The 21,015-nt window shown below is 45.1% G+C and overlaps 1 protein-coding gene across 3 annotated transcripts in view; it reads right to left on the bottom strand.

Moving 5' to 3' along the window:
- Nucleotides 1-21,015, bottom strand: part of LOC144668920 (cdc42-interacting protein 4 homolog) — a 101,819-nt gene that overhangs the window by 1,972 nt on the left and 78,832 nt on the right. For 2 of the 3 annotated variants that reach the window (XM_078531395.1, XM_078531394.1), the window contains 4 exons: nucleotides 5,365-5,474; nucleotides 2,994-3,126; nucleotides 2,279-2,397; nucleotides 1,019-1,152 (listed from right to left, as the gene is read on the bottom strand). In XM_078531395.1, coding sequence (XP_078387521.1) covers nucleotides 1,019-1,152; nucleotides 2,279-2,397; nucleotides 2,994-3,126; nucleotides 5,365-5,474 — 496 coding nt within the window. Of the gene's footprint in view, nucleotides 1-1,018; nucleotides 1,153-2,278; nucleotides 2,398-2,993; nucleotides 3,127-5,364; nucleotides 5,475-13,903; nucleotides 14,063-21,015 lie in introns of all 3 variants that reach the window. The other variant, XM_078531396.1, reaches the window with a different exon arrangement.

Here is a 21,015-nt window from a genome sequence, read left to right as displayed (position 1 = left end):
ATTCCAAAAATGTTAGGTGCTTTGGGACATCTGGAGGTAGTGAAAAGCACTATATAAATGCAGTCTTTCCTAATCTTGTTTTTTAAGAAAATTACTGAGTTGGGTTCCCAATGATGTGGAACTGAGCCACACAAAAATGGTTACAATTCAACCCCAGATCAATGCCAAGTTAACAAATCACACTCAGATAGGCCTTATAGTTGGCCTCAGTGTGTTTTTGAGCCAATGTTAAGGAGGTGGGGGGGACAAGGGGGTTGGGGGGGTGGTGAGTTGTGGTGTGGTGTGGTGTGTGGTGAGTGACTAAGGGAGAGGATAAGTCAAGATTGCTGCTCCAGTTTGCTATCCAAATACAGCGTCTTGGTGCTCACATGGAGAATGGTAACTTGGGGTGGGCTAGTTGGGAGAGCTAACTAAAACTAAACTACAGCTTGAGTCAATGTATGGAAGGGAGAGGAAAAAATAACACGGGAAAACGCACGGATAAAAAGACAGCTCTTTAACTCACTGCTACTGTTGATTAAGAGCTTTTCAAATGAGTCTGGAAAACCGTTCTAGGTGGGTGAACAAACTACTGAGACATTGATCCGGTTCAGCTGAGAGTCAGCCGACTTCTAGTAACTGTGCACAAATTTGGTTGGATTTAGGTGCACGTGTGATTCGCTGTCAGCCTGTGACTTTGTCTAATATTGGCATATTAAATATCTGGAGTAGGACTTTGTAAATAGAGATAATCTCAGAACCTCAATTAGATTACACTTTGCATTCAGCAATTCAGTAAAACACAAATTTGGTCTCGTCCTTTTCCCACCTTGTAGATCTTTCTAAAATTGGAATGGTCATATTCTAAATTTTAAATCTGACTTACATAGAGCTCCCATTAAATAGCAGAAGGGATTACATGAAGATATGACCCCAGGGCAGCAGATTTTGCACAAGGACAAAGCTCCAGCGCCTGTCCTCCAAGCGTCTTCACATTCTAAACCTTGCCTCATTCCTTCAATGAGGTTACCAAGCTTACCGTCAAATGGATACAGAGCAGTTGAGCTTCCAATCGGATGGACAAGGTCATCCTCAAAGTCATCAAACTCCGAGAGAGAAGAAGGCTGTGGCAATGGCTCCTGGCCACTATCATCGGAATAAGTTGTGTCCGGGCTGGTTTAGGAAAGGAAAAAAAAAACAATCACAATCTTTTTAAACCAATTCTGAGTAAGATTATTGGGTGTCAGTTGTATCTCAGCGGGTAACTCGCTCATCTCTGAGCCAGACAGTTGGGGTTCATGCCTTCATTATCCCCAGACCCGACTATTCCAACACACAGTTGGCTGGTCTCCCACATTCCACCCTCCATAAACTTGAGGGTATCCAAAACTCTGCTGCCCGTGTCGTAACTCACAGCAAGTCCCATTCCCCTATCACCCCTGTACTTGCTGACCTACAACGTCTTGACTTTCAAATTTTCATCCGGGCTTTCAAATCTCTCCATGGCCTTACCCCTCCCCAGCTCTGTAATCTCCTCCAGCCCCACAAACGTCCTCTAATTCTGGTCTCTTGTGCATTCCCAATTTTAATCGCTGCACCATTGGTGGCTGTGCCTTCAGTTACCTAGGCTCCAAGCTCTGGAATCCCCTCCCTAAACCTCTCCCCTCGTTTTCCTCTTTTAAGATGCTCTTTAAAATGTATTTCTTTGACAAAGCTTTTGGTCATCTGACCTAATTCGCTTCACGTGGCTTGGCGTCATACTTTGTTTTATAATGCTCCTGTGAAAGTGCCCTGGGATGTTTCATTATGTTAAAGGCGCTGTATAAGTTGTTGTTGTCCCACTCCAGAGACTGAGCACACAATCCAGGCTGACACTCCCAGTGCAGTACTGAGGGAATGCTGCACTGCCAGAGATGCCACCTTTCAGGCTGGATGTTGAAATGAGGACCCATCTGCCCTCTCAAGTCATTCAGCAATATTTCTGTTCCATTCTGTACAGAGCCTCTTGGGGCATTGATGTGGCTAAAAATCATCTTAAACCAAAATTAGTTCCAATATTCCTGAATCCAAGTTGGACTCACTTATGCAGTGGGAGGATTCTATCTGGCAAGGCATTACTGGGAATTATTGGAAGCTACATCACAGTTTGGTTAGGCAAGAGTCTGACCTGATATTGGATTACAACAACACTGGGTGGAGACGCATTCCATTCACTGCCCTTAATGAGAACAGGGTTTAAAATTACTGTGGCCACTGAAAAGAGGAAGAATCTGGAGAATTATCCAAGGCATTCACTTACCTTTCCTTATCATGCGATCCATTGTTATTCAAGGAGGGAGAGCGATCACCGTGGGGGATGTACTGCACACAGCTGTCATTTCGTGCAACCAGTTTCCCTTCAGCATCGGCCAGCCAGGTCTTGGAAACAGAACCAAAGATTTATGGTGCAGCACCTTTTACATCCAACTTGGAATTATTTTTTTTTTCCTCATCCTCCACGGTAATCCCTCCCTCCCAATTCCCCAGCTGAGGAGTTGAATAAGGCAGGTTTATGCTCTGGTTGCCCTTCATGTGAGAAGGTGCATCTTCCTCACCGTGTAACCGAGAACAGGAATCCATCAGGTTAGTCAGAAAGCTGTACTTTGCTGGTGCATTATGGACCAAATCTCTCAGGGCTACTTTGAGCATTAGTCTTCCATCCTATATCTAAATCTCAACTCTTAACCATTAATACCATCACACACTAGCCAAATATTAATTGCTCCTGTTAATAGACCATAAGACATTGGAGCAGAAATTAGGCCATTCGGCCCATCGAGTCTGCTCTGCCATTCAATCATGGCTGATAAGTTTCTCAGCCCCATTCTCCTGCCTTCTCCCCGTAACCTTTGATCCCCTTACCAATCAAGAACCTATCTATCTCGGTCTTAAATACACTCAATGACCTGGCCTCCACAATGATCTAAGATTATAACACTCCTCCATCTCGCAAGCAATCTACTTCATTATCTTACCTCATACTTCTGAACCTCTTGACGTAGTCTGTCAATCTGCTGGTTAGTCTCTGTTATTCCGGGCTCAAGGCTGTTTGGGTCACCCATCTGTGGATTCCGTTGATAAACATCTTTCATTTTATCTAAAGCTTCACTGTGGGAACAAACCAAGGCAGGACATCAACAACTCATTTCCAGTCCTATCTTATATATACACAAAATATAATCAAATTCTTCCCCGCTCCTGTCCCAACGGTGTTGAATCAAGCTGGGGTTCAGTTCCATTGGTGCCAGCTATCCTCTACCACCTCACCCAATATGCCAGTCTTCACCTATGTGCCTAAGCGGCGGACATTAAGCAGTCTCACTGCCCACGGTGGGCCGCAATGCCAAGTGTGCCCCTGCTCTGGCCGGTTATCCAGAGGCGTGAGGCTAACAAGAGCGGAAATCCTGGCTAATTTTCATCTCATTCCACAATCCAGGGTCACCCGCGTCCCCTCCCCACAGACCTCCAGCCATGACCTATCAACTCTGTAATGGAGATGGGAAGGGGGTGGTCAAGTCTGCCTGTATCTGTATTGAAATAAAAACAGAAAATGCTGGAAAAACTCAGCAGGCTTGGCAGCGTCCTGTGGAGAGAGAGAAACAGATAACTTTTAGAGTCCAACATGACTCTGCTTTGGAACTGTGCTGGATGTGGAGGGAGTGGGGTCAGGTCAATATTTCCAATTTAGTTGGGGTTCAAAGAAGAAAAGAACATTTCAAGTGTGAGAAAAAAATTTTTTTTAAAAAGAGAGATGGGTGCTAATGCTAATGTGGATGATACCATTGCTTCATAACTCATCATTAAGTTAGCACCAAGCAGCAGCCTACAATAGGAGTGTCCAGATGGTTTATCTCTGTGGGTCAAGCAGTTTCCAATTATGGAATCTTAGGGATCACATATAAAAGGTTAAATCCAGGTCCCCATTAATTCTTGCGTTGCTGATACTGACAGATCTTAGCGTTCTGATCCACCCAGCGAGTCAAGAGTTCAACACAGTCTGAAACAAATCTGAAGACCAAGTAACATAAAGGGGGCAAAATAACAAATAAGCAAAAATAGGACAGAGGAGCTCAGTTTTGTTACACGTTTGCTGGGGCTTGTGAGGCCCTGAAGGCTCAGTTTGACACACGACTGGCCTACACCATTACCATAGCAACAATCCTGTGCTTTGTTAGTCCAGTAGCGATTCCATCATAAAACAAAAGTTAGTTTAATGTAAAAATAAATAAGCAAAGGTCATAAACTCTGCCAACGGTTAAAAAGTCTGACTACAATAAACAGACCAGCAATAAACTTTCATTTTGTGGACATAATTTACTAGAAGTTGGACAACAGAAATAATCAGCTTGTTTTTCTTGAAATGTAAGGAGCAGAAATCACTACTGGACATCATTGGCTGGAGTTTGGTTTTATTTCCTCTCTCTTAAAAATTAAAAAGTCACCACTGTCAGGATGAAAATAAATAGGTTATTCACACACTGGAACTTCACTCACCCACCTCAATGCAAGGCAGCCCTAAAGCAAATAAAAGCAGTCAGTAATCACCATTGTTTAAGTGCTTAGTTGCAATAACTTGCAGTCACATTATGAGCTGAAGATAAAGTGATAACCTCCCACATTTGTAGTGTTGGCAATTGCCACCCGTGCTGCCATTTTCTTTCAGGTTGGGTTTGTCCATAGGGTCCCTGACAGTTCAGTGAGTATATTCACCCCGCAATGTGGAACTGAAGCATACAAGACTGCCCCGGGTTCAAATGCTATTCTGTGCCCGATTTCAGGCAGGAATTCAGTTAGAGCGAATTCCAACTGGTCTCTGCATCCCTGGGCTATTTATCAGGGAATAAGATGCCAATATGATGCAAGTAACACAGTCAACATCAAGACAAAAGGTTGACTAAGAAAGCATAGAACACCTGGTTATTTAATCCACAAGGGGGAGGGCAGGCTAGACATAGTTCACTCACTGGTGTCATCTCCTTTCCAGAAGGTTGACTGCCGTGGACTTCCACCTCCGTCTGCCCTTTGCTGCCCTCACGCATTCCACATGGGTCAACTGCATCCAGTCCATTCTATACATCCATCATCCATTTTCTCCTGCCCCGCGCACCCCCCCCCCTACATTTTCCATCCATCTTCACGTCAGACAAGTAAATCCAACATTGCCTCAACCCTATTCTGGGATTGGGTGCCACAGGCTACTGCGGTATCCTAATCTGATCACAAAGCCGTCCAGCTGAATGAGCGATAAGAATTACAGCGACCCACAGAGGTGCCTGAAGTTCGCGAAGCAAATAAAAGGTGGTCCGATTGCCCCTCTGCACTGCCCCAATGCGGTGTTTAATTTACCTTTGGTCCAGTTGTTTCTGCAGCTCCTTATTCAGATCATCGATTTTCTGCTGAAGCTTCTTTCGGCGCTGCTCAGGTGGTAGGTGACTGAAGTCCTCGGACACAATGAGCTGCAAGGAACGAACCTGGTTAGTGAGAGGCAAGGTTACATGGATAATTAAAGATTACAGCAGCAAGACCAGACGTGCCTCCCACACCCAAAAGGAAACACGATGGGCATGTGGAGAAGGGTAATTGATAGAATCATAGAATGGCTACAACATAGGAGGCCATGAATCCGGTAGAGTGTGTCTGTTCTGTACAGGCCCACTGGCCCCACTTCCCTGAACTTTCCTCATAGCCCTGTATATTCTCTCTCTTCAGACGCTTACCCAGTTGCCTTTTGAAAGCTAAGATTGAATCTGCCTCCACCACACACTCAGGCAGCGCATTCCAGATCCTAACCACTTGCTGCGTAAAGAGGATTTTCCGAATGTCACCTTTGATTCATTTGCAAATCACCTTAAATCAGTGTCATCTGATTCTTGACCCTTCTGCCAATGAGAACAGTTTCTCTCTCTATCTACTCTGTACAACCCTTCCGGATTCTGAAACATCAAATTTCCTCTCGATTTTCTCTTCTCTAAGGTGAACACCACCAACTTCTCCAATCTACCCAGGTGCCTAAAGTCCCTCATCCCCTGAAAACATTCTCAAATTGTTCCTGCACCCTCTCTAAAGCCTTCACATCCTTCCAAAAATGCAGTGCCTAGAATTGGACACACTACTCTGGCTGAGGCCAAACCAGAGCTTTATAAAGGTTAGTAAAGGTTACATCTCCTTTAACTGGCTGAATCCTGGCCATGCCTCTCAATTTGAACACTACTTTTTTTTTTGCTCAGATTAACTTCAGTTTTGAAGTCTCATAGTTACCATGGACATTTTTCTTCCTGGAAACGATCATGGGTAAGTGATAGTGTATGACTGGGTTAACCTTTTTGGTTTAAACCTCCCGTTACAATGCTATCCTTAGCGCGCCGATGAATTTTCAAAGCGGTAAGTTGCCCCAACCCGCGTTAAAAGACTTAATTAACTGAACAAGAGCCAGGCAGCTGAAGACAATATTGGGGGGGGTGAAAGGGCCTTGAACCAGAGGAACAAAGAGTTCACAGGAGCTACAGGCTGGTGAAAGATTCGGAGATAGAGTAAGGGTCTAGTAGAAGGATCTAAAAATGAGGTCAATAATTTTAATGGAACGTTGGGGGATGGGAAACCAATGAGCGAAGACTGGGGTGATATGAGTATAAAAAGGTAGCAGTTTTGGACAAGGGGGAGTCCATGGAGGATGAGAGCAATGGAATATTAGAGGCTGTAGGTCAGTGTTGTCCAATACCTTCACCACTTGCCACATAGGGCGAACTGACACTGCTCACCAAGTGAGAGATTTTAATCAAATGGACATTCGAAGCCCGCGGCAGCTTATTTGACTGGAGACCCAGTTCCAGATCCTGCCTGGCACAATCCGTGGCCAGTCAAAAGTAGAAAATCCTGCGGGAAAACATTTTAAAAATGGAGCCTCGTTCCATTAAGGTATGTGGTAAAGAAGCCCCCATTGAAGGAAGTGAAAGCACGTTGTAATATTTTAGCTGCTACACCACAACTGGATATAGTGATTAAGTTGCTGCTGCTCAAACTATATTCTACAACAAAGGCACAGTGAGTCCTGTCCCTCAATGCCAGATCGTCTCTGGGAGATTGCTACAAGATCCATCCTTTGCACATATTTTGTATTATGTGGTGAATATGGTGATCCGATCGCCACAAGTTTGGCAAGTGTCGAAATCTTCTTGGACAACACTGTAGATGGCAAAGGCATCTTTGAAGGATTCAGCATCAGGAGGAGCTGAGGGCAGGGCAGAGTCAGGCAACTCTGCGGCAGTGGAAGCAAATAAGTCTTTAGTGAAGGAGAAAACTCGAGGTCAGAAGCTCAGGTAAAGGTTAACTTGATGTTGATCGTTCCTTGGGTTTTCCCTTTGGGGAATGGAAATCTCATTTTTGTGCAGTAGGGGGTGCCATTTTAAGGCTGATGTTCAGGTCAGACTAAGTCTCTGGAGTTGCAGCACTTAACTTTTATCTTTGTACTTTATACGGCAGCAATCGTCATTCCTAGCCTGGGCGTGTTAGATGGGTAAATACACATTAAAATACCTTGAACAGGTCAAGATAAGAAACTAGAATAAAATGGCCTCAAGAGTAGCAAAAAAAAGTTTGTGTTTCTGACTGGATTTCAGAAGTCACATCAATGAAAGACTTGTAAATGTGCACAATCAGAGAATAGGTCAATTCACAATATCAAAGAATGGTGCAAAACAATAGCCTTTCCAAAATAAAATCTTTTTCATGTGTACATTTTCACCTACAGGTCTTCAATCTCTGTGCCAGTCATGCGTCAGTATTTTACCAAGTCACCAATAGCCACTCAGAGGGAATGGGTAATGAGCGCGGGCACGTTATAAAGATTCCCAGGGACACCATTGCCAAGACCAGCCTCCCCTGCTCAGATTGTCAACTGCCCAGCTGACACTCATTGCTTTGCTGCACCAGAGACTAAATGGAAACGGAGACCTCGCACAGCCTCAACACAACACTGCGTACAGTCATTCAATGATACAGCACAGAAGGGGGCCATTCAGCCCATTGTACCTGTGCCACATCTTTGGATGAGTTATCCACTTAGTCCCACACCCTCTGATCTTTCCCAATAGCTCGGAATTCTTTTTCCCTTCAAACATTCATCAGATTTCTTATCGCAGAACTGTTACAGCGCAGAAGGAGGCCATTCAGCCCATTGTGTCTGCACCAGCTCTCGAAATGAGCAATTCCCTTAGTGCCATTCTCCCACCTTGCCTCCATTACCCTGCACATTCTTCCTTTTCAGATAATAGTCTAATTCTCTTTTGAATGCTTCAATTGAACCTGCCTCCACCACACTCTCAGGCAGTGCATTCCAGACCCTAACCACTTGCTGTGTGAAAAAGTTTTTTTCTCATGTTACTTTTGCTTCCTTTTTAACCAACTGCTTTAAATCTGTGCCCTCTCGTTCTCGATCCTTTCACAAGCAGGAACAGTTTCTCCCTATCTACTCTGTCCAGAACCCTCATGATTTTCAATACTGCTATCAAATCTCCTCTCAGGCTTCTTTTCCCTAAGGAAAACAGTCCTAACTTCCTCCAATCTATCTTCTTAACTGAAGTTCCTCATCCCTGGAACCATCTTTGTGAATCTTTCTGTTCCCTCTCCAATCATTCCTAAAGTGCGGTGCCAAAACTGGATGCAATACTCCAACTGAGGCTGAACGAGTGTCCTGTGCAAATTAAACATTACCTTCCTTCCAATTTCCACCCCTCTCTCACCTTCACATGGTCCATCTCCCACATTCCCTTCCCGGACCTCTGTCTCCATTTCTGGTGATAGACTGTCCACCAATATTCATTACAAGCCTACCGACTCCCACAGCTACCTCAACTACAGCTCCTCACACCCTGCTTCCTGCAAGGGCTGCATCTCATTCTCTCAGTTCCTCTGCTGCATCTGTTCCAATGATGCTACCTTCCAAAACGGTGCTTCTGACATGCCTTCCTTTTTTCTTAACCAAGGTTTCCCACCGACTGTGGTTGACAGGGCCCTCAACCGTGTCCAACCCACCTCCTGCACCTCTGCCCTCATGCCTTCTCCTCCCTCCAAGAATAGGTCCCCCTTGTCCTCACTTTTCACCCACCAGTCTCCGCATTCAAAGGATCATCCTCTGCCATTTCCACCAACTCCAGCACGATGCCACCACCAAACACATCTTCCCCTTACCTCCACCCCTGTCAGCATTCCATAAGGACTATTCCCTCTGTGATACCCTGGTCCACTCCTCCATCACCCCAACTCCTCATCCCCTTCCCATGCAATTGTAGAAGGTGCAATACCCGCCCCTTTACCTCCTCCCTCCTTACTGTCCAAGGCCCTAAACACTCCTCACTTTTCATCTACTTGCACCTCCTTCAATTTAGTCTACTGTATTTGTTGCTCCCAATGCAGTCTCCTCTACACTGGGGAGACTAAACGTAGACTGGGTGACCGCTTTGCAGAACACCTTCACTCAGTCCACAAGCATGACCCAGACCTCCCTGTCGCTTGCCATTTTAACACTCCACCCTGCTCTCATGCCCACATGTCTGTCCTTGGCCTGCTGCAATGTTCCAGTGAAGCTCAACGCAAACTGGAGGAACAGCACCTCATCTTCCGACTAGGCACTTTACAGCCTTCTGGACTGAACATTGAGTTCAACAACTTCAGACCATGAACTCTCTCCTCCATCTTTACCCCCATTTTAATCCAAAATTTTTTAAAAATTATTTTATTTATTTTTATTCATTTTTAAAAATAATTTTAAAATTATTTTTAATCCTTTTGAAAAAAATTCTCCTTCCCCCAATGCCTCCCCCCATCCCAACTCCACAGGGCTATCAGTTACTTGTTCCACGTTGTCCTTTCACAGAGTGCTGACCCTTGTTCTGCTATCATCACATTCTGCTATCTTACCTTTATGCCACTATCAGCACTTTCTTTAGTCCTTACCACTACCATTAACATTCCATTTGTCTGATGTCCATCGCTCCTGAGCTCCCACCTACCGCTGACCTATTTTGCTCCACTTGCTCCGCCCAATCTTAAACAGTATAATACCCATCACATTTCTACTTCTCTTTAGCTCTGGGGTCATAAGAACTCGAAACGTTAATTCAGTTTCTCTCTCCACAGATGCTACCAGGGCTGCTGAGTTTTCCCAGCATTTTCTGCTTTTATTTCAACATAACCTCCTTGTTCTTGTACTGTACGCCGCTATTGCACCCGCTTTGGAACTGTGCCCTATACTTTATATTGTCTCTCCATGGTCTTCCTACCAAAATGAATCACTTCACATTCCTCTGCATTGAACTTCATTTGCCACGTCAGCCCATTCCATCAGCTTGTTTAAGTCCTTTCGAAAATAACTATTAAGTTTGTTTCCACCACCCTTTCGGGCAGCGCATTCCAAATCATAGCTTAATGTAAAAAAAAATCATCTGGTGCCTTTGCCAATGACATTAAATCTTATGTCATCTTGTTATTGAGCTTCTGCCATTGGAACCAGTTTCTCCTTATTTACTCTGTCAAAACCTATCATGAACATGACCCACCTTTATTCAATCTACCTTGAACCTTCTCTGATCTGCTCTGCTCTAGCTCCTCTCATGCCCCTGACACCAGTCCCCCTGCAAACGCAACTGAAGTCCTGAATTCCTGGTATCATTTTCGCAAATGCTCTCTGCACTCTGTCCAAGGTCTTGTCATCCTTCCTGAAATGTGGTGCCCAGAATCAGACACAATATTCCAGCTGTGGCCGAACTGGTGATTTATAAAGGCTCAGCATAACTTCCTTGCTTGTCCTCAGTTTATAAAGCCAAGTGTCTTGGGGTTCCAACTCACAGGGTAATTTGAAACTGGCAATCGGCAGCAAGCCCCTCCCCCATTGTATCATTGTTAAGTTGTTTTGCCTCAGAGTTGCCCAGAAATTTGATCTTTTCTTCTTCTTGGACTGCTATCCAATCACTTGTAACCCCAGATATACCATCTGGCAGGAAACTGTTTAGAAAGACTAGAATAGCATCAACGTCTTCCTCCTGGTCCTAGTGCCTGCCACCACAGCTCGCTAATTGTAGGCAGAAGGAGATGGTGGTGTCGTGGTGATGTCACTGGACTTGTCATCCAGAGGCCCAGGCTAAAGCTCAGAGGACGTGGGTTCAAATCCCACCACGGCAGCTGGTGGGATTTGAATTCAGTTAATAGATCTGGAATTGAAGCCAGAGATGGTGACCATGACAAACATCATCGCTTAATGCAAAAACCCATCTGGTTCACTAATGTCCTTTAGGGAAGGAAATCTGCTGTCCTTACCTGTTCTGGCCTACATGTGACCCCAGGCCCACAGCAATGTGGTTGACTCTTAGCTGCCCTCTGAAATGACTGAGCAAGCCACTCAGTCCATGGGAAATTAGGGATGGGCAACAACTCACAGAATACACAGAATTCCAACATGCCTAATCACTTCCCCTTCTATCATACAAAATTCCTTCCTGACCAACTCAGAACTCAGAACTCCAAAAAAGGGATATTCTAGGAAGGAGCTCTGGAAAGGATTTATTAATTTTAGACACTTTTTTTTTTAAAATTAAGAACCGAGAAGGAATTTCTTTTCATCACCATAGAAACGTAGGAGGGAGGGCAGATGGAAAGATTTGCATTTATATAGCGCCTACCACTACCTCAATTTGACCCAAGGTGCTTGACAGCCAATGAAGTGCTTGTGAAGTGTAGTCGATGCTGTGTTTTAATGTTGGCTAAAGTGGTTGAACTAGGAAAGGATCAATATGGACAGAGATGGTCGAATCAATATAAAACCAAAAGCGGCTGTAATGGTCAATGACCAATATGTTAAGTGTAAAGTTATGAAATTCAGTGGGAAGGACAATGAATGACGACGCATCAGAGGCTGATTCTTGGAGGAAAATTTATCTATTTTTGAACATCACGCCCTCAGCAAGACAAAAACATTGAGGAGGAGGAGGAGGAGATCAGGTAAAGCTATTGATGTGTCGCATTTGGATCCAGCAAAGTACTTTTCTTGGGCATTAGATTAGAGGACATCGTTAAGGGTGTCAAAAGATAATGGGATACTTAGGCAATCATATTGAGAAACAGAAAACCAGAGGCCTTTTTAAAAAAAGGACAATAGGAATTCCTGTTAGTAAAAACAAGGCAGGCCTGTTAGCTACTGAAGTGTGGTAAAATAAACTCACTCAACATCATCATTCAACCAGTTAGTGCTGCTGTGGCTTTTCAAGTGTTTTCCTCATGTTAAAGGTTCTCCAGCTATAAATGTCTGGGGATTTTACAAACACATTGGTCTACTCCAATGTAATCAGTGTAGTTTGTTTGCCTCTCCAAGATGGAAAGCCCTTGAGGTAACTCTTTACCACGGTCACCATGGTATCTCTATTGACACAACATATAGTAGTGGCATAACTGCCTGGCAAATAATTTCTGAATACATTCAACAAGTTATTTATTCCACAACTTGGGGACGACTTTACACCATTATAAACTGTGGGGGAAAAGCCTGGCTGGTTCATTGCAGTCACCTACCAGAGGGTTTGATTACAACCCACACACCACTCTCACGCAACTGTCACTCCTCTTCCTGCACTTTCTCCTCTTCTACAGAGAATACTTGGACACGTGCTTGTGTACAGTTCCTCTTCAGTACACCCTTCATCTATCGACCTTGCCTGTTAGTGTTTTCTCCTTAACTCAGGGGTACTGAACTCAGTCATAAGGTCTCTGTTACCATCTTGGCCTAGATCAGAGTTTCCTTCAAGAGACCAGGCATCAAGAGAATGTCTTGGTCAATATGGCTTGGTGCTAAACTGGGCCATGCATTAAACACTGACCATTAAGGAATAAATAGCCATTATTCATAATATAAAAAAGTAAATCTATGGGCAACTTTATTTGCAGTGATGGCCCTTTCAGGCCATGCATCCTGTGCGTTTATCACTCCATCATCCAACAAGAACAACGTTTGTTTAGATCTTGTATTTCACTAGTTTAAATATCTAAACTTCTTTCCTAAAAAAGACATTAATGAACTAGAATACAAGAAGCAGGAGCAGGAGTACACCATATGGCCTGTCAAGCCTGCTCCACTATTCAATACAATCATGGCTGATCATGGGCTATAACTCCACTTTCCATATCCCTTAATTCCACCGAGAAATTGGCCTATCACAGCCTTGAGTGTATTCAACAATGGAGCATCTACAACCCAACAACAATCCAGCAACTTTTTACTCTGCTAGTCCACAAATCACAACTTGGGATTTGAATCTGTGTTGCTAACCCAGTGCCAGAACCATTAGGCCAGCATTTTCTAATCAATAGTTATTCTCTCCCCTGGAATAGTAGACCAAAGGAGTCTTCTTTCACGATGTGGATGCAGAGTCTTATTTCAATTCTTTTACCTCTCCAGCCTTCAGCTTGAAGACAGAATGTTTTGGATTCTGGATCTTTCTGTGCCTATTTATGCAACTGGTCAATGACCGGTTGAAGGCTACTGTCCTGATCCAGGACAGGGCTGAAGCAACCAGTACTTTAAACACTTTCCCATCTTCTCTCACCACTCTTCATCGCTATGCTGGCCCGAGCAACTCGGGTGCTGGCCAATCTGTTGTATTTGAGAGTGTGATAATCTTCCTTTCCTGGTCACTCCTGTATTTCATCTCCTCTTGAACTCTTCCCCCCCTTTCCCTCAACCAAAATAAATTGACGGTACGTTTTTCTTGGAAAGAAAATCTTAGAAGTTACTGCAGTTATTAGCGGAAGTCAGCGTGAGGAGTTGAGCCAAAAGGTTTTCAGCTTCCCAAACAAGTGCAACACCTTCAGTGCATGAGTATTTGTAAGGAAACCAACTTACCCCCCTCCGTAAGCTTCGGAAAGAAGGGATCCTGGGTTTCACTGTCTTTATCTCGTTCAGACAGTAAGACAGCGGATCCCTGGTGAACTTGGGGGATGGGTGCCCATTAGCGACAGATGAAGGGTAAGTGTACAAAGGTGAGAAGGGAGGGGGTGGAAGCTGTTAACGGAAAGGGAAGATATCAACTCACAGCATAAAACAAAAGAGGGAAGAAGGAAAGGGAGGACAAACAGCAATGTCTAACATAGCCCTTGAAAAGCCTTTCAGCCGTTTATTTATCAATCAAAAATAGGAGCAATGCTTTGAGTTCGCCCCATACTGTCTCTTCCACACATTCTCTTTTAGCTAGGATGCAAGTACAGTTCCTAGGAGGTGAGATCTCTCTTCCAGGTCCACCCACCTCCCCACCCCACTTCCCCTTTTCACCCCAAGGAGAGACAAAGTTTTCACAAACTTCACAGCTCTAGCAGATTGGCATGTGTCGATGATTGGGTGACTGGATTGTCATCCCTCAAAGGGTCAGATGCTTGAAATCCACTTCATCGGGGAAATCTGCGCAGCGACTCTTTGTGAGGCATGAATTGTCAGTTGTCAGCCAAGTCAATAACCGTGAGCGGTAGATCAGCGAGAGGCAGAGGCTGGCCCACCCACTAAGGGGAGAAGCAAGAACTGTTAAGATTATTCTAATTTGGCAGGGAGGACAGTGACAACGCTGGAGCCAAACTATACTCAAGGCTATCTCACCCTCCCGGTGAAGGCTAGGCTGTTGAGGAGTCCAATGGGAGGAGGTGCTGAGCCAACGGCTTGGACAGAGAGACTTGGGGAGGCAGCCAGTGTGACGCTTTGTCCCAGCGCCCTGGCCGAAGTCCATCACACTCTGCGGAATGGTCAACCATTCCTTTGAAGAGGCTGTGCTGTGTAGCTATCCCTGCTCTTGAGTTTCAATATCACCTTTCCTTCAGAATGCTGGTTTTATGCAAAGTATTTGACTAATGGAGTCAACCTGATAAACCAGTCCTGCCAGTGACGCAATAGAAAATACAGTAATGTTCTCTGAACAGGCGGACCAAATTTGTTCATGGGTTGCATTTGGATTACAGGGTGTGAGAGATATCTGACATTCTCACCAGAAATATCTCTCTCTTATATTTTTCCCCTTAGTTTTCTCTCCTTATCTCGAAAAGGTGTCAACTCTTGCTAGGCAGGAGACAACTTCCATTACCTTACGCCCAAGTAATTGTTCTCCACATGAGCAGCAAGGTATTCAGTTTGGACAAGTTACTAACCAATAACGGCCATCACCGATGACCCCAATTCTGTTCCCTCCCACTCACGAGCGCTTTCCAGGAGGAGTCAATGGGTAACTAGTAGGAGTGGGAACTCCAGCTGATTTTCCCAGTGATGTTAAGACTATTGCGATCCCCCACCTCCCCCCAAACTCAGCACAGCCAGGAAATGGGGGGGGTGTGGGGCGTGCAGTTTGCACATTTAAAACCCAACCCCAAAGACAAATTTCTCTTTTAGTTAGAAAATCTGGAGTATCCCCTCCTCGTTTCCCATTCCACATACTGTGTCACTTTAATCCCAATCACCAGGCTGGACACTGTTCAAGAGCTCCTTGGGGGGTCATACGGTGGTAAATTCACAATATCATGCATAAATAAAATGCAAGAGTTAAGTGCTGCAAAATGAGGATTAAGGGTTGGCGGGGGGAGAAGTTCTCAGACCAAATTCATTCCTATTTCCCATCCTGTCTAACAATGGAGACATTTTGTTTACATCGCATCCCCAAGCCCTCGGAGCCCAACGTTGGAGTAGGTACAGGACTGGAGATCAGCAGTTATCGAGTCACTTATTAAAGGGGCTAGGTCACCAGAAATTGCCAGATCCAAACTGCAGTTGATTAAAACGGAAGTTAGGAAGTCGCAAGGTGAATTCTGCATTTGTAAGAATCGATTCCTCGAGGAGCTTTTAAAGGCATAAAACTTCCCAAAAAAGAGAAACAAAAACCAAACTGCAAAAATCTTTCTGTACCGGCAACTGCTGAGACACCTGCTCTGGTCCAGCCTGGGTGCATTCAAACACACCACGACCCAATTAAATGGTGGAACAGGTTCAAGGGGGCTGAGTGGCCTACTCCTGTTCCTAAGTTCACTCTTCATGGCTATCCTTGGGCATTTGGCAGGATATTTGGACCAGGCAATGTTCTCGCATCCATCTCCTTGGCCCTCTGCTGCTCATGTTACGAGCATGATTATATTAAGCTCCATGACCTTCTCCATCTTCTTCACGCCTCGCTGCCCAACTGAGCTCAGATTATAGGGAACAATGGGCATTACCCCTCCCACTCGCATCAATCTGTGGTGGGTGCATCACATCACCAAGGCATGCATCAGTGCCATACGTGTCCGATGCACTTGTATCGCTGCCCAATCTTCTCTGCCCCGGAAAAAGGGTTCAAAGAGCAGGATGCGAAATGATTAATGAAGTTGGTCATGGTTTTAAAAATAAAGTGAAGAGATGTAGATAAGGGAGTGTTTCACAGCCTCCAGTTCTGTACTGCAGCTCGTCGTGTCAAAGCAAATGTATTGAAGGGTGCAACAATTACAGGAAGCATTGAGCACTCGCAGATCCTCGATCGCTCTGACATCCAAAAATACATTCTCCTCCCCCCAGCCCCAACCTTAATCTACAATTAATTTCCTGCCCTCCTCTCACTGATGCTGGCTCATGCAAGGAGAGAGCTGTATCAGTCATGGCAGGTCTCTGGTATCTGGCTCCGGTGAGTCATTCCCTGTTGTGAGCCCAAGGCAATGTGTCAACAGGTTCTGTCCAACCCTATCCCCCTGCTGGTTAAAAACACAGGTACAATGGCATAAATGAGCCACTGGCTAGGAACTGGGAGCAGGAATTCGGAATGGTCCCCCAATTGCACGCCCCCACCCACCCATTACACCCATCTGGCTCAAGAGAAGCAAAGCTAACAGCCAGGGATAACAGACTTCAATTATGAGGAGAGGTTGGGACTGGAACAGAGAAGGTTAAGATGGCGCCTAAGGGAGAATAAAGGTGATGAGCCGCTTTGCTCCGCTGGGTCAATATCCAGAGGTTTCCAAATCAATGGCGAAAATTCTCGAGGGGAGACGAGGAGAAATATTTTGACTCAAGAGTTGTCAGAATCTAGAATGTTCTGCCTGAGTCAGTGCTGGAAGCTGATTCCATCAATAATTTTAAAAGTAAGTTGGACAGGTTCCCAAGAAGTTTTACAGGGTTATGGACAAAAATCAGGGGACTAAGCACAGCTACTCTTTCAAAGAGCCAGCACAGCATGACAGGCCAAATGGCCTCCTTCCATGTTGCAGGTTTCTATGATCCAACTTGTTGCTCTCACTGAGATTCAGTGCCAACTATGGATTGGGCCTGAAACATTTTCACCTGCATGGTGTATTAAAAACCATATCAAACCATTGGGGACCACTCAACTTTAGCTGCCCAACAGCAGAAAACAATCTCATGTGATTTGGTTGATGGAAGATAGAGGATAATTGTTTTCTGGCAACTGGCGTAAAAGTGCGGGTTTATTCATGACAGAAGGCTCGGCCCAAACAAGGCAATGGAGGGTGTGACCCAACAACTGAAGTGAAGAGCAGAGTGACAGGCATAAGTGGAAAGTTAAGACTTTTGTCACATTCGGAGATCCCATGACGATTAATTGTGCAGGTCGCGATGGGTCTGGGGGTGGGTGGAAAAGGGATGGATGGATGGGGAGGTGGGGGAGGGGGGCATTCTAAATTGCAGCTGGCACTATAAACTCATCCACACTCGCATTTGTCATTGCAAATGCAGGGAAGCCATGAAAGCTGGGAGAAAGAGAGGAATATTATAGATTTTGCATTGCATGTTTCAGGGGATGTGGTGGTATAGTGGTATTGCCACTCAACTAGTATTCTAGAGACCCAGTGTAACGATCTGGGGACCCGGGTTCGAATCCCACCATGGCAGAAGGTGAAACTTGAGTTCAATAAAAATCTCGAATTAAAAGACCACGAAACCATTGCTGATTGTCGGTAAAACCCATCTGGTTCACTAGTGCCCTTTAGGGAAGGAAATCTGTCATCCTTACCCGGTCTGGGGTCTGGCCTAGATGTGACTCCAGACCCACAGCAATGTGGTTCACTCTTAAATGCCTTCTGGGCAATAGGCAATAAATGCTGGCCTAGCCAGAAGTGCCTACACCCCATAAATGAATTTAAAAGGTGTAAATTGAGGGGGGCAGGGCATCGATTAGTGTTAAAGGTTGGGGTGGTTTGCACTGCCCATGGCTGCCATGAGCTTAAAACAAAGTGAAGCAACTCATTTTGGGCCTTTGAAGTCATCTGGCACATTTTGTATTCCTCTCCATACACAGCTCTGAGTTTACATCCCATTGTTACACTAAATGTTGTGACAATGTGCAACTGGAGGTGACTCGTGTCTTGTGTGTTTAATCCATAGTGGGAGAAAATAAACTTGGGAGAAACGTTACTCGAACACCTATTTTGAGAGTGTCTGCGCAAGAGATTCTGCAAGAGCCCAGTTTGAGGTGAGTGCTAATTTTGTTACTTAGGGGAGAGTGACTATTTCATTTGGCTATTTCCTCCCTCCTCCACGGAAAGAATAGGTTCTTGCTAAGATGTCATTCCAGCAGCACCATCAAGCTATTGGTATCTCACCCAAATGTCCATCCTTCCTTATGTGAGTTTGAAAAGTGAGCGTGCACAGGCTGTCGAACTCTGGAGGGCAATGGATCAGAAGCCGGACAGATCTAGTCCAACCCTTAGTTTGCTCAGAGAGAGTATGACAATCAATTCACACCCCGTGACCAGGATCACCTGCTGTCGGGATTAAAGCAGCCATCTCTCACTATTAAAGCTCAACACGCAACAATATTTACCATCTCTCAACTCATTCTACCTCTGGTCTTTCAGACAAAATACAAACGAGAGGCCTTTATTCCATTGGACTAGAATTGCATTACCCTCTGAGGTTAATGGGAAAGACTGTTCCAAACCTAAACAACACTTCCCGTTCCTCTACAGCTGACTGGAGAATGCCACTAATCGTTGCACCCTTCCTTTTCAGAGCGGCTGCATTCACAAAAGGCATTTCATGCTTTCCTACGTGTTTGCAGTCAGACTGTTACATGCCAGCGCTCATTGCTGCTTATTAAAGCTGGTTAGACTGCATGCGTGCCATGTGCCTGATGCTTCAGTGCCAGCCTGCCAACCAGCTCATGAGGCTTTTGCATTTTTGGGGTGGGGAATGTGGGTTGCCGGAGGGTGAATGCACGAAGAAAGAGAAAATCAAGAGATTATTTGGCATCGAGGTCCAGAACCTACTGCAAGAAAAAATTGAACAGTTATTGCAGGAACAAGGTCACATTGCGAAAAAAAAACGAAAATGTCTAAAGTCCCGAAAGGAAAATTACAGCAAGGTATTCGAGAAAAGATTGATTTGTACTTATATCCAAATGAAGATGACGTCAGGATGTCCCAAAGCGCTTTACAGGTCGGGGCAGTGATAAGAGTACAATGGTTATTGACACCTCTAGGTTAAGGAAGGAGGAGTAAGTCAGGGGGGGTGTTGGGGGTGTGAGGAAATGAGCTCGGACCCGTCACTCCTCAGGATCCAGCAAGAGCTCAAGATTTGAGCTCTTCAAACTCGATCGCCTGGTGAATACTCGGTTATGAAAGTCTCAGATGGGAAGTGGTCACTTGTGGGGAGGTCCGGGTGGACTCTGGACTTCCTGGACATGTTGCCAACCGTCTGCATTGTAAGAAACGACGGAGAGAGAGAGAGGACAAGGTTGGCCGGCCCTCAGCTCCTGTGACAGCAGATTTTAAAGCTGCAATTCGAGTGGTGGCAGAACTCCAAAACGCCTTCCAGAGAAACTCGACGGTGCAGAGCGACTTCAGAGACCAACAAAAATACTGACCAACAATAGCTGGCCTCCTCCCTCAAGAGCTGCAAGCCAAGTACAAGATGTCTGCACGGAAGGTAACGTACACCACTGCAGACAAGCGAAAACGGGTTGTCCGCTGCTTTGGGCTCAGTTGTTAGCTTTGCAGAACCTCATCCACCTGAGCGATCTTCCAGTCTGCCTAGTATTGGAAAGATACTGGACTGGTAGAGGGTGCAGAAGTGGGCATTGCAGCCCTGTTTCATCCTGGCTGAGTGAGCATACGATTTCCAGGAGGCCGACATAACCAAACTATGACCTAATATCTCCTGTGGCTCAGTGTTAAAACTGTTCGTTTGATATCCCTCCTTGGGATGTTTTGCTACATTAACAGGCGCTCTATAAATGCAAGTGGTTGCTGTTGTTAACTCACCAGGTACCATCTCAGGAGAGGAGCAGAAACCATATTTTACTCTCACTGGAATGGGAGATGGAGAGGCAATTTTGACTGACTGGCCAATTTGTATATGGAAGGGATCAAATGTGAGATGTTCCTAGTCCCTGTGACTCAATGTTGTTCCCCCGCCACATATTAATCCATCGAGCCATCAGGAAAGTCCTTGTGGAAGCATCTCCACCGCACAGACTGCAGTTGTTTCAAGGTGGCGACGGACAATCACCTGAAGGGCAACGAGGGATAGGCAATAAACACCAGCCTTGGCAGCGAAGCCCACAATGTGAGCATTTTGCCTGAGCAGATACATAGAAATATTAACGTTTTCAACTATATTTCGAACTGTCTGTCTCTATGTGCTCCCTTCTGGGGCTTTTATACTACTACTGATTTAAGCGAAAGGACTTGCATTTAGGTAGTGCCCTTCACGACCACCAGACATCCCAAAGTGGCTTTTAGAGTCAGTGAAGTGCTTTCTGAAGTGTAGTCACTGTTGCAATGTAGGAAATGTGGCAGCCAATTTACACACAGCAAGCTCCCACAAACAGCAACGCAGTAATAAGCAGATAATCTGTTTCAGTGATGTTGGTTGAGAGATGAATGTTAGTCGAGACACTGGGGCTAACTCTCCTGCTCTTGGAACAGTGTCTTGGCGGGGTCTTTCACATCCATCCAAGAACAGATTCAGGTGATGGCACCTCTGACAGTGTAACACTCCCT

The sequence above is a fragment of the Cetorhinus maximus genome, chromosome 28 (genome assembly GCF_964194155.1).
Source record: "Cetorhinus maximus chromosome 28, sCetMax3.hap1.1, whole genome shotgun sequence".
Classification (NCBI taxonomy): Eukaryota; Metazoa; Chordata; class Chondrichthyes; order Lamniformes; family Cetorhinidae; genus Cetorhinus; species Cetorhinus maximus.
Note: the sequence above shows the minus strand (reverse complement) of the source record. Positions and strands in the feature narration are given on the sequence as shown.